The 14,647-nt window shown below is 47.3% G+C and overlaps 1 protein-coding gene across 1 annotated transcript in view; it reads left to right on the top strand.

Moving 5' to 3' along the window:
* The window catches only part of LOC146177985 (salivary peroxidase/catechol oxidase-like), an 88,176-nt gene that overhangs the window by 34,854 nt on the left and 38,675 nt on the right, over nucleotides 1-14,647 (top strand). Inside the window, exons 5-8 of the mRNA XM_084580689.1 lie at nucleotides 315-509; nucleotides 2,566-2,706; nucleotides 13,720-13,821; nucleotides 14,001-14,111. Of these exons, the coding sequence (XP_084436815.1) occupies nucleotides 315-509; nucleotides 2,566-2,706; nucleotides 13,720-13,821; nucleotides 14,001-14,111 (549 nt within the window). The remainder of the gene's footprint in view (nucleotides 1-314; nucleotides 510-2,565; nucleotides 2,707-13,719; nucleotides 13,822-14,000; nucleotides 14,112-14,647) is intronic.

The raw sequence follows: 14,647 nt of genomic DNA, 5'->3' as shown, positions 1-14,647 counted from the left end.
CCTACCAACACACTACTAGATTGCCATGGTCATGCGTTCCGCTGACAATACAGTTTTGCCCTTTGAATCAAACGAAATCATTTGAAATAAGTACTTTGAACTCATCCTTACAAATGTAGCAGGCGTGCCATTCTTTTATAGGTTCGCATAAAAAGCGTATCTATTAAGGCCATTATTCAGTGGTCTGCGTCTTCTTAGTTAGTTAAAAAATACGGCTTAGTGGTTTTTTTTTGGGGGGGGGGGGGAAGTTTTTCTAGGACTTTTGTACCAAGCGCACCGAGGTGCTTTCTATCATGGCACGACCGCTCTTGCAGGCGTGTCTTCAGCACGAGTTTCTGTCAGTGGCCTCCCGCTGCCCAGCGCCCGCCTCGTGTCTATGATTGTTCACCCGCAGAGGCGCACTGATGATAGGAACCTCACCAACCTGGCGGTCATGTTCGGACAGCTCCTTACGCACGACATATCGCTGGCAGCGCCAGCGCAGTTGGCGGCACTGGAGACTAATTTTGGTAAGTTCGTTGAAAATTATTTCGAGGATAATGTTTAAGAAGTGACAACTCCATATCCCATGGTGGACAGGAACTGGATGACCACCTTTAAGAAAATATTAGAGCAGGAAAATAGCGCGCTACATTATGAACCAGTTTGTTTTTGTCCTTCACAAGAAAATGCTTGGCTTCAATTACGCAGAGAAGATAGCTACTGTACTGGCTCAAGTATTTCGTTTTCTTTAATGTTTATTCAATCTACCCCCAGGTTTTTATCATGTCGTCATAGAATGTTTTGACTACGTAGTCATATGGACGGCGCATACGTGCATCAGAATGAACAAAGTTCATTGCGCCCCGCTTCAGGAAATTTACTGCTGGCGCACTCTCATTAATGGTGCACCCGACAGTCGCTGAAAGCATACTATCGGCCCATGCAAACAATTGCCTGTAAACTCCCCAAGTCTCTAGATTTTTATCGCATGAGCGCTTGCGAATAATCGTTTTATACGCATATGAGGACGTACAATCCTGCTCAAAAGTTTCTGAGGTATTTGCTACGAATTGTTTACACTCTCAGCTTGATCCGCGTGTCACCAGTATGCGTAAGTTTCTCCTGATATTGCTGGCTTCAGAGTTGACTTGAATCATTTTGTTGACAGTCAGCGAAATCCCTGCCTCTTAATTTTCCGCCTCGTCTTACAGCGCTGTTTAGAATCTGTCATTATTATTATACGAGCCCAATTCAGCCCTCTGATTCAATTTTATTCCTAAGCGCATTAGAAAAATCTCTTTCGGCTCTTTCAAGTTCGCCCACTAACAGTGTAACGGAGCCTATGACCGATCAGTGGATTGACCACGACATCTATTGCTTTTACACTTAGCTAAACAATCGCAGCGGGTTCGAGCCCGGGTACTCAAGTTCAGTAGCTGGGCATCCTAGAGAAGCAGCCAGCACAGTATTTGAACAAGGTAGAAGGGGTGTGCCAAATTGCCGGTGCGTCAATGACCGGTTACGGCAGCATGCTCGAAATGATAAAATGAAGGACCAGAACGCCAACTCGTGCGGCCCCTTGCATCTTGCAAGCGTAGGGCAGGATTTGAGAAAACGAAGATTCTGGAAGAAAATGGCAATTATAAAGCAAAGATTCTATGAGAGGTATACCATATAGATAAGCTATCCGACCGTTGCGTTGCGATACTTCTGTCCACATGTACTGAGCAGAATGTGCCTTTCTGGACATGTTTGTTGCCTTTAGCCGCTGCTGCGGCTTTATCTGTCCCCTTCTTTGCATGCTCGGTTTTTCTTTATATATGTTCTGTACATTGGGATAAATAAACAGCTGGTAGTAGGATCCAGGTAGAACAAAAGGAAGAAGATGGTTTGCACGGTATGAAAAAGAACGGAACTAGGGTAAATGGGGCACCCCTCAGCTCACCGATGAGCCTGGGGTGTACCCCATTTACCCTTGTTCAGTGCTTTTTCATACAGTTGGTAGTAGCGCTCGTCAATCGCCTTGTCGTCTTTTTCGTCGATTTCGTCATTTTTGAGCTACCTTTTCAAAATAATGGATCAACAACTAGACCAGCAGCATTCTCTCCTCACCACAGTAGGGTTTCCCTCGTTATAACCAGATTGAAGTAAAATTATACATCCGCCAGTTTACGCGGCGACTACCACATGCTTCAAATGTAAAGCTGAAATCTTACGAACAAGTTGTATAAACACAGAAAGTGCGTAGGAGATAACTGATGCAAATATTGTGTGAATTACAGGAATTGAGCGTAATTTAAACTAATGAAACGAAAAAACGTTCGTGCTCTTACACTAGCATCGGTTTATCAGAGAAAGTACCAAGTTTTTTTCTTGGCTGCCTCTCAAATTTGACTGCCACTGATTCCGCAGTAAGCTTCAACAGATGGAATCAATCTATATATGAGCCCCTTAACGTCACCATCGGTATAGTTCTGCAGCACTTATGCTCACATCAGAGAAAAAAAACACTTTCAAAATCATAAAATAAGCATTTCATGTGTGCGACTGAGTAATATCATATTTGGTCACTGTTATCCATAGGCCCAGGCCCCAACCCAACTTGCCTGCAGGGGCCTGACTGCATGCCCATCCATGTACCAGAAAATGACGACTTCTACGCACAGTACAACGTGACGCGGATCGGCATGATGCGGACCGAGACGTGCCATAAGTGCGGAAGAGGTAAAGCTTGCTCACTTTATCATTTTCTCGTTGACGCGTTAAATAAGTTGCCATACTTCCCGCAGACCTCAGAGACGGTCACCAATCCTGTAACATACCTAAGCTACTTGAAACGAAAAAGCATTCAATGATAAATATTGAGAAGCCTGAAAAACGGGAAGCATGCCAAAAACTGAAGACTAGCGGTGTCTTATCTTGACTTGTTTGTCTGACACAATTAGGCAATTCTCCATATATAGGCTTCAATTCTCTCATGAGGCAATTTATCACTCAATCAAGGAAAACAAAGGTTCCCTACCTTAGAATGATGACAATGTCTTAGAACTTCGCCGCTGCTTTTCTTACTCATCACTGTCTTCCTCTCTCACTACTCCGGAAGCGAAACAAGCGGCCTCTCACCTGACGCGATTTATCTTACAGGCGCAGGAAGGCAGCCAAACCTTTAACCGCAGCTTGGCAAGCAGATGTAAACTTGTTTTATTTTATTTTTACTGCTCTCTTGCTATTTTCCCGTCTCATGCACTTGGCAGGAAGAGCTCCCGCGTTGTTGCACGTAGTTGTGGGTATAAAAGGAAACAAACTGTAAAGGCTCAAATAGCCTTGAACGAAGTTTCCATTGGGCGCAGCCGCAGTGCTCATGTTTGGATCTTGGGTCCCTTGAGCACATAGTAAGCTGATAGCCAACAGCTTGTTGTTCGATGATCTCAGAAGGTTACTTGGCAAGGCTGCGGCCTCTGTCTTGAGCGGGATGGCTTATGTGTATGGCGTATATGACCACGTTAAGTTAGCCAGCCTAGTTCAATGAAAGAGCACCGCAGATGGAACTTGATGAAGAGTACGATGTTCAATGCATGGCGCGAGCGTGTTTTTTGTTGGAACTTCATGCAGAAGACAATATTTATAGCACAGCGCGAGAAGACAACGACGATGTTTGCCGCGCTACGTGAACTGGAATGAGAGGCGGCGCACGGGTATGTGGCTCGATCTGGGGAACGCGTGAGGTAATCGCTGATGAATAACGCGGAAATAACAAATGAACGCAGCTAAAGAGGTTCTTTACAAAACTCTGCTGAAGAGCTAACTATCTGGGACAAGAAGAAAATAAAACCAGAACAGACCGGCCAATCTAAGAATACACATTTTTATCCACAGATATATGACGAGACGAGAAAAGTTATGTATAATACAAAGAAAAACACTGATTACCGGAAGCAACCGTGCGTAAGATGAGTCGAATATGGTGTCCCCGTCGGGCTGTGTCTTCCAGGATAATGAATACCTTATTGGTATGCGGCGCTACCCCCTCCTGCCATGTTCTTTATTTTTTCAAAAAATTGCGGCACAGAAAAATCCTCAAACAAAGGAGCGCGGAACACGGTGACTCGATGATGAGATCACAAAACAGTTGCAGTGCATTGCTGACATCACACACCCCATGATTGTTACCGGTGTTTAAGTATCCCCTAGGAGTCGGCACACAAAACACACAGTATGCACAATGTGCATATAAAGTCCATGAGTCTGTACACGAAGTGTCCTGGAAACGCATCGAGTACGCAACATGGAAAAACAAGAAAAAATACTGCCGCGAAACCTTCAAAACTGTATTTGTTGTTTTTTTTATCAGCCGCCGGCATGCGGCCTTGTCGCTGTGATTCTGGCACGCGTATCAATTCTTTATCCCGTGTTTCTTCATGCTCGTTGTCGCGATACGACGCGTTATCATTTTCTTTGTCGCGAAAGATGCGCCGAGATCTGTCTCGAAGATTCCGATCACTTGCGTATGTTTCCCCAATGTTCCAGGGTGCACTATTAGCAGTTTGCGACGTCATCTAGATTGTTCTGAGCAGCCTTTAAATTCAGCGTTGACGAGTGTGACGGGCATTATTTGTTCGACGATCGACGAGCACGTTTGCTGCTATCGCCGCCGCCGAGTTGCTTAGTTCTTTTGCGGGTGCAAGTCAGCCCGATAAAGAGTTAATTTTCGTACCATCAAGCCTGTCTTCATTTGTGTCATCGACCTTGTCACCACCACGTGACATCTGGTGGAGGTGCTGCTCTTGATCCTTCAAGTGAAGACCTCAGCCTTGTTTCTGTCACCCTGGGGGACCAGCCTACGGGTCACCGAGCCAGCCGCCGACTCCAAGGCCTACAACCGGAACACGGTCTGCTGCCTGACCCCGTTCGACTACAGAAGGTATCAACCTCCGAAATGGCCCAGCTAACAGAACCAGTCGTCTTTGTGCAGCCCCGGGAGCACCCCATCTTCCAAGGGCTGCCCAGTGAAGATGCAGAAGACTGGATGGACCTTTTAGACCGTGTGGCAGAATTCAACGGCTGGAACGACGCCGCGAAACTCCGGCAAGTCTACTTTGTTCTTCAAGGACATGCCCGAGTTTGGTTCAAAATCATGAGGAAGCTATGAAGGATTGGGAGATGTTCAAAGAAGCGTTTTTGACTGCCTTTGGAAGTTCAGGCCGAAAAGAAAGAGCTAAAGCCCTCCTCCAATCAAGAGTTCAACTCTCTAACGAGCCAGTCCTAGCGTACGTGGAGGAGATGAAGCGCCTCTTTCACAGCGCCGACCCTAACATGACCGAAGGTGAGAGAGTCAAACTTTTAATGCGAGGCGTTGAAGAATCTCTTTTTGCAGGTCTTGTCCGAAATCCGCCAAAAACCGTGGCGGAATTTGAAACGGAAGCATCTACTATCGAGAAGACGTTGGACACCCGGATGCGCCACTACGAGCGACCACTTCAGCCGGAATACACACGTCAATACCCCAGCGCATCTGCAAGCGGAGAGAACCTTCGGGACCTCATTCGGGAGATCGTGCGAGAGGAGCTCCGCCGATTGATGCCATCATCGCAACAACCACAGGTGGCGACGCTTGCGGACGTCGTTCGTGAAGAAGTCTAGCAGGCGCTGGGCGTACCTCAAGCGGCGGCTGCGACTGTTCCAGCAGAAGAGGCAACAGCGATGAAATACGCTGCTGTATTACCTCACCCTGCGCCCCGAAGTGATGACTTCCCAAGCCCTCGCCGTTAACGCCCTGTTCCTGAAAGCCGCCACTTGGCCCCCGCCCGCCAAACCTATCAACGACACCCAAGCCCCAGGTAATGCGACACCTGGAGGACTGCGAACAACAGGCCATTATGCTTTCACTGCGGTGAGGCCGGTCACATTCTACGTCACTGCCCGTACCGAAGAATCGTCCTCCGCGCATTTTCAGTCGACGCCTCACGACCCCGCCCTGGTGAGCGACTTCAAGAAATCGAGAACTACCTACGTAGCGGTGAGTTGGCGCCACGAACCCGTCGATTTAGGTCCCCATCGACGTACAGGGGCCGCTTTTCATCGCCAGGCCATCGCTACGATGACAGTGTGCAAGGAAGGTCCCCCAGCCCTCGTAGGAGAAACTAAAGGTAGCAACCTTTGGAGGTGGGTTTGTTCAACGGCGAAAAGACGAAGATCCTCCGCCGCCGACGACCACTAACGACGACACAGCTATTTCATTGCCGCTCCACACGATGACATCGACGACAACACGACCGGAGTGTAAGCCGATACCGCCGCCCAGCGAAATAATAAAGGTATGCCCCGGCTATGACCTGAAGAAACGAGGGAGCCGAGATCGGACACCAAGGTCCACGTGCAATGCGAGCATGCGAATAAGCGACCTTGAAGTTTATGTCGACGGTCGCAGAGTCACTGCCCTAGTGGGCACCGGAACCGACTATTCAGTCATCAGTGGACCGTTAGCCTCCCATTTCAGGAAAGTTACAACCGTTGGGATGGCCCGCTGATTCGCACCGCAGGTGGCAACCTGATTACTCCATCGGGACGATGTACTGCCAGAATAACCGTAAATGGGCGTACTTACACCAGCAACTTTGTGGCAGCTGTGCTCCCGCGACGTGATTTTAGGCATGGACTTGCTAAATGAACATAGGGCTATCATCGTCCTGCGATCCAAGCTCATCAAGCTCTCTGCAGACAATGCCATACCTGCTACAACGACTTCGACGCAACACGTCGCTCTAAACGTCCTCGACGAAGAATGGACCGTGCCGCCCCGATCAAGCGTCGCAGTCAGCGTAGGTAGCGCAGACATCGAAACCGCTGAAGGAATCATCGAAGAAAATGTCCAATTGCTCTTGGAACGAGGTGTCGGCATCGCAAGAGGCATCGCGAAATTCCGGAGAGGACAAGCTCAGGTGCTGGTAACAAATATCACCGAAGAATACCGGCATCTCAACAAGGGCACGACGATCGCTTTTCTCGACGAATCAGCGCATCTCAAAGACGTATTCGCCCTCCACGACCAACCACTGGAAGACGCACGGGACCAATTCCGTCAGCCCACATTTGACATCAACCCGGCAATAACCCACAGCAGAAAAGACCAGATTCGCAGTCTTCTTCGAAGCTACAGGGAGTGCTTCGCGTCAGCATCGAAGGTACCACAAACACCACTGGCAAAGCACCGCATTATGACGGACGAACACGCCCGACCTCTGCGCCAAAGCCCTTATCGTGTATCGCCGCGAGAACGCCAGGCCATTCGCGATCAAGTTGCGGAAATGCTGCGTGATGACGTAATTCAGCCATCGAACAGCCCCTGGGCGGCACCAGTCGTTTTGGTGAAGAAGAAAGAAGGCACACTTCGCTTCTGCGTTGATTACCGCCGCTTGAATAGGATTACTAAGAAGGATGTCTACCCGCTTTCCCGCATCGACGACACTCTCGACCGGCTCTGCAATGCAAGGTACTTCTCATCTATGGACCTGAAGAGCGGATATTGGCAAATTAAGGTCGACGAAAGAGATCGCGAGAAGACCGCATTCATCACATCAGATGGTCTTTTTGAGTTCAAGGTGATGATATTAGGCCTCTGCTCCGCACCAGCCATATTTCAACGAGTAATGGACACAGTCCTGGCAGGTTTGAAGTGGCACATTTGTTTGGCATATTTGGACGACGTTGTTGTCTTCTCGTCAAACTTTGAAGACCACCTAAAACGACTGCAGACAGTGCTGGAAGCTATCAAGTTTTCTGGGCTAACGCTAAAAGCAGAGAAGTGTCACTTCGCCTACGAAGAACTGCGGTTCCTAGGTCACATCGTTAGCAAGGATGGTATTCGCTGTCACGAAATCGGCGCACATTTTCATCAAGCCGGTACGGCGCGAGGCCCGCACAGCGTCGCGTGGAAGGCATGGAGAGAAAAGCCCACTTCCCCGCGCGGGAGAGCGCGTAGCTTTGTACGCGTTGCCGTCACCCTCTTTCCCATTGCCCGGGTAGGACGGTGGTTCATCGGTGTGGAATCCGCCAGAAAATTCCAGAATCTTTTATGGGACCTAGCCAATGACGACGCGCGGCTCGACGGGAGGAAGAGAGAGCGCTCTAACCAGCGAAGCTTAGTGTGTGTGCGCGCTAGCTTTGGCGCGTGATAACAGACAGACGCGGCGCGCCCTATTTAAAGAGACCGCGCCGCTTGTTGAGTCAGTCAGTCAGTTCGTCAGTCTTTTGCGACGTGCTCGCCTGTGCTTCGGCTGGACTCCCGGGGATGACCCGCTGCTGGCAAGCCTACGGACTTTCAAGGGAGCGGCGCTCGTCTCGTATGGCGGCCACATCGTGACTCTTGAGGCGTCGGACTGCAACAGTGCCCGGTGAACAATTTGGTGCTTGTTTATGTAACTTTCTCGTGTTTGATCTGTTGTAAAGCCTGTGTTATTGAATCATTCTGTAGTTGCATGCTTAGTGTTTGTATTCTGTGAACCTCTCGTCTGTGCATTTCAAGTGATCTTGTGTATTCCTTTGTATCGTCTCTTGCTGTGCATAAATTGTGTTTTGTTTGTTACTTCTGACTCCGATCCTTACTCTGGTTTGAACCGGCGACCGCTGGGCACCAAACGACCACCCCCTTCTGTCACTACAAGGTAGTTGAATTCCGGCTGAGCTTGCCACGCAAGTCGAGGGCATCTCCTTTGCGACCGGAACAGCTACCCCCACTCACTCTAAGGGTGTCTGGGAGTGTGCGCACCGTTAAGGGCGCATCGTTAATAATACCTCCTTATAATTATTAACGGGTGGCATTCGCCCAGACCCGGAGAAAACAGCTGCAATCGCAAATTCCCACCGCCTGCCGACAAGAAAGCTTTGTGACGACTCCTTGGGCTGTGCGCTTATTATCGACGATTTGTCAGAACCTTTTCGCGCATCATCGAACCGTTGACGCAGCTTACAAAGGCTGACGTACCTTTCAAATGGGAAGTGCCGCAAGGAGAAGCCTTTGACGAACTCAAGCACCACCTACAGTGCCCTCCTGTACATGGCCACTTTGATGAAAATGCCGAGACCGAAATTCACAATGACGCGAGCAGTGTGGGCCTCGGAGCCATTCTCGTCCACGAGAGTGCCTGACTGGAGAAAGTAATCGCCTTTGCTAACAGGTCCCTCACAAAATCCGAAGTCAATTACTCGACGACCGAGAAGGAGTGCCTCGCGATCATCTGGGCCACTTCCAAGTTTCGTCCGTACCTATACGGCCGACCATTCAAGGTGGTAAGCGACCATAACGCGCTCTGCTGGCTGGCTAATTTGAAAGATCCCTCCGGCCGCCTTGCCAGATGCAGCCTACGACTTCAAGAATTTGACTTAGCTGTAGTCTATAAGTCGCGCCGCAAGCATTCCGACGCAGACTGCTTGTCACGCGCTCCAGTCGACACTTCCCCGAAGGATGATGACGACGATGCCTTTTTGGGTCCGGTAAGCTCCGGCGGTTTCGTAGAACAACAGCGATCATACCGTGAACTGAAAGCGCTAGCCGATTATTTAAAAGGAAAGACCGCTTCCCGTTCTGGTGTGTTCAGGCGACAATTATCTTCGTTCGCGTTAAGCAATGGCCTCCTCGTGAAGAAGAACTTCGCACCCAACAGGACTGCGCAACTCCTTGTAGCACCTAAAAACCTCCGGCAGAAAATTCTGCAGGCGTTGCATGATGAGCTCACGGCAGGCAATCTCGGATTTGCACGCACGTAGCGTCGAATCCAGAAGAAGTACTACTGGCCGCGACTGCCTGCAGAAGTTGCCCACTACGTGAAAAATGTCGTGAGTGCCAACGACGCAAGAAGCCACCAATCAGACCAGCAGGACTACTAAACCCGATTCCGCCCCCAGACCTGCCCTTTCAACAAATTGAGATGGATCCCCTCGGCCCCTTTCCAGCTTCGTCTATGGGTAACAAGTGGATCTTCGTGGCCATGACTACCTTACCCGTTACGCCAAAGCAAACGCACAACCAAATGGAACCGCGGCAGAAGTCACCAAATTTTTGTCGAACAATTTTTTTTTTACGACACGGCGCCGCAGAAGTGCTCATCACTGACAGGGAAACGGCGCTTACGGCAGAGTTGACGCAAGCCATCCTGGAATACAGTCATAGAAGCTATCGATGAACAACTGCGTACCATCCCCAGACCAATGGCCTTACGGAGCGCCTGAACAAAACGATAGCAGACATGATCTCCATGTACGTCGACGCTGAACACAAGACCTGGGACGCCATCTTGCCGTACGCGATCTTCGCGTATAACACGGCAGTCCAGAGACAACCAGAGTGACCCCGTTCAAGCTTGTGTACGGCAGGGAGGCCACCACGACGCTCGACGCAATGCTGCCGCACGTAACCCACGAGGACAACCTTGACGTCGCCGCCTACCTGCAGCGTGCAGAGGAAGCCCGACGACTCGCACGGCTGCGTATCAAAGACCAACAGCGCACCCACAGCTGACGATGCAACTTACGACGACGCCACGCAGAATACAATCCAGGAGACCAAGTCTGGGTTTGGACACCAATTAGCCGTCGCGGACTATGTAAAAAGTTGTTGCGTCGATACTTTGGGCCGTACAAAATCATTCGCCGCGTCGCACCACTGGACAATGAAGTCAATCCCGACGGAACGTCAGCATTAGAACGGCGACGCGCACGCCCAAAAATTGTACATATTGTACGACGGAAGCCATATAACGCGCGTTAAAGAATCTGTGGTGTTTAAACTTTGCATTGCTTATGTTTAAGTCGCTCTTGTTTTGGAACATCGAGGCGATATTTTTTTAAAGGGGGGAGTAATGCCGCGAAACATTCAAAACTGCATTTGTTTGTTTTTAATCAGCCGCCGGCATGCGGCCTTATCACTGTGATTCTGGCACACGTATCAATTCTGTATCCCGTGTTTGTTCATGCTCATTGTCGCGATACGGCGCTTTATCATTTCCTTTGTCGCGAAAGGTGCACCGAGATCTGCCTCGAAGATTCCGATCACTTGCGTATGTTTGCACAATGTTCCAGGGTGCACTAGTAGCAGTTTGCGAGGTCATCTAGATTGTTCTGAGCAGCCTTTAAATTGAGCGTTGACGAGTGTGACGGGCATTATTTGTTCGACGATCGACGAGCACGTTTGTTGCTATCGCCGCCGCCAAATTGCTTAGATCTTTTGCGGGCGCAAGTCAGCCCGATAAAGTTTCTTCAGTGCAATCATCGACTCTTCATTTGTGCCATCGACCTTGTCACCACCACGTGACAATACAATGAACAGACAAAGATCACATGAAAGATCGCTATCGGCATATATAGTCGGTGCCATATGCTTTCCGTTCACGCATTTACTCAGAGCATAATCAGCGGCTGCAAGACCGTAAACATTCCTTATTTTCCTTCAGAAAATTGCCAGATACAGAGCCACTCGATCTTAAGAGCACTTGCCCGTACCATCTCTCCTACAGAGAGAGCAAATATTCAAATACAGAAAGTGAAACATGCACAATGTATAAAGATAATATCCCACAGGTCATTGACTGCTACCATTCCTCGTTTATAGCAGCTAATTTCAGCAATTAAATTAGTGAACTTAAGCAACCTCAGATCATGAACACACGCCACGCAGCACACTACACTCTTTTTCGACGGATAAAAAGATGATTGCAAGTGCTGTCTATGTAGTGCTTTCTCAGCCGGTACTAAGCGAACAGCATGACTCTGGAATCTACAGGAAATTGCTCACGTATGTTGTTTTCCTGTGTAGTGGAGTCAGTGTGTAAGCGGTACACAGTGGTTCAGCAACACCGAGTTCTTTCCCGCGCTGGTGCGTTTTGGGGCTGGCAAAATCTGCAGTTTCACTAACCCAACAATATCGTCTCTATACCGATTTTGTGGCTGGCTGCTGGCCTTGGACCTGATAAGTTTACCATATATATATATATATATATATATATATATATATATATATATATATTCAAACAGGATGTCACACAACTTTCCCGATTATCTATTTTATTCCAACAGTTTCGGACGGTGGACCGTCCTGCTTCAAGGTAGAATTTCTCAATTCTACCTTGAAGAAGGACGATATATATATATATATATATATATATATATATATATATATATATATATATATATATATATATATATATATATATATATATATATACGAACAAACGCCTAGTGTCTCAACACACACGCATGGTCGCATGCAATTGCCAGCCATGTTGCGCACAATGAACTTTTGTTTCGAAAAACGTTTAGGGTAATTTGCTTAATTTACGTAATATTGAGTTTAGGCTTTAAACGTGATTTACAAATTTAGAGAGTGTCCCACACTCCATTCATTTGCCGATTTTTTTCTTCGAGCTCCCAAAAAAACTAATGCAATACGAAAACAATCACTTGAGAAACGCATTCACGCCACTATTGGCCTGCTCTAAACGGTGGAATAATCAAGACAAAATCCCTTGCGGCCACGACTCGATGGCCCAGTTCTAGAAACAAGCTGCAAGTTTGCGATGGCTGCAGCCCGCTCAGCTAGCTTGCCGCGCTCGCTGCAACGTGTGCCGTCGCACGCGCCATCCCGCTTGCGCAGCCGAAGAGACCACTGCAGATTTATCGGCCTGCCGCAGAAAACAGGAGCTATGCAGCCATGACCACAGCTGACTTCGTTAACTTAAGCCGCCGTAGAGAGCAACGGAAACATGGCGTACGAATGTGCTAGTAACATTTTTTTTTTGTTTTTGTAATTCGCCAGATTTTTTAGAGCTCGGAAAAGAGATACTTGCGACTTTGTTTATCGGAAATAAATGAAATGTGAATTCTTTACTTACTCTTTAAAGTTGCACATCAATTTTATTGTCTAAAGGCAATGTTAAGTACAAGTTTTAGACCGCCTAGAAAAACGGCCAGCTACTTTGTTTCCTTCACGCTCTGACTTACGCATCTCTTTTTGTAAATGCTGTCACGTGACAGGATGTTATTTTAAATATTTCGCTTAGTGCATGCACCTAGCTTCATCACAGAGAGCACTGCAGAGAAGTGTATTTTGTTATCGGGGATGCTATCGAGCTTTAAAGTGGCAGCGATCTCAGGAAGGTTTTTGCTGCGTCAGGTATCATTTTCGGCTTGTAAAAAGAACTTTACTTAAATCTTATCTTGATGCAAAGAATGCAGCTAGACGCTTTTCGATTCGATCTACTACTTTTCCTTTGACACTTTTTTTCCATGCAGTCAATAAAATGAGCTATTAGTCCTCGTTATTATTGAACACTGATGAATCAAAAAATACTGCAGATCAGCATAGGCGGATATGAACAGCTCTTAATTGGTTTGACTGAGCTAGGGCTTCTGATATTTTTAAAACCCTAATTACATATAACTGGGACACTAATATATATATATATATATATATATATATATATATATATATATATATATATATATATATATATATATATATATATATATATATATATATGGGTGTATAATATATGTTGGCCAGATGTCTCTACCCAAAGGCATGAACCATAGTTCAGCTAGATGTGCCGTAGTTTTCTCAGAAAATATCGTATATCTCTGAGGTGGAAAATGTCGTTTGTAGATTTCAAAAAGTTGCCAGTTTAGAGACCTGCTGTAATCGGAATAATAAAGCGTACTGAAAATTTGTTTTCTTTTCTGCATATGCAGGGCCCATATTTCAGATGAACCAGCAGACATCATACGCGGACCTGTCTCAGATCTATGGCTACAATGATCAGGTCGCAAAAGTTGTGCGCAGATTCCGTGATGGTGAGTACCCTAATGATTTTGGCAATCATTATATAGGCAACTGAGGTCAGCAGTGGTTGTTTCTCATGACGGAAATTGTAACTTACAAGGTGATAATTTATGTCAATAGTTCTCAGCCACGGGACAGAAGCAGAGCCACGAAAAAATATTTGTGAGATTTGGATCCTTGATGTGTACAGGTCTACTGCTGAGCCAGGAGCTGGATGGCGCCGAATACCTTCCAGCCAGTATCTTTCCTTACATCGACAATTGCAGTTTACCTGAAGAGAATGCCTTCTGTGTTCAATCTGGTACGTCCATCATCTGAATTCCCCGTTCATTCTTTCTAGCGCCGTATATTCCTATCACTGGCAAACAAGGCTAAATGGCGTCAAGAAGATATCAACGTATCCGCGAATCCTTGTATGGTGGGTGTGAGAAGGCATTTTTTAATTTAAAATCTTATCTTGTCATGGAATATCTTCCAACGGATGATAATACCTCTTCAGTAGGCAGTGCTATCCCCCACATATGAAATCAGTAAGGGCATAAAAGTGATCTTTATTAGCACGATAGCATTAAGACCCCGCGTCGCAGTAAAGCCGGTGAGGGTGTTCCAGTTGTAACTCGAAAATCAGGAGAAACTAAATGAACTATTAAAATCACGCGGAAATTCGTGAAGTCGAACGCGGTCCCTTCGCAATGCCATGCAAGCATGCAACCACTCTGCCACAGAAACATTGCTTCGCAGCAAATAAAAGTGAATCTAATGTGTGCATTGGCTTGTGAATGTCGGCTAATGTCAAGTGCGTCTAGAAGAACACTTCCGCTTTGCTTATTTGCGATG

This window comes from Amblyomma maculatum, chromosome 10, assembly GCF_055883805.1.
Source record: "Amblyomma maculatum isolate TAMU_Amacu chromosome 10, ASM5588380v1, whole genome shotgun sequence".
NCBI classification, from domain to species: Eukaryota; Metazoa; Arthropoda; class Arachnida; order Ixodida; family Ixodidae; genus Amblyomma; species Amblyomma maculatum.
Note: the sequence above shows the minus strand (reverse complement) of the source record. Positions and strands in the feature narration are given on the sequence as shown.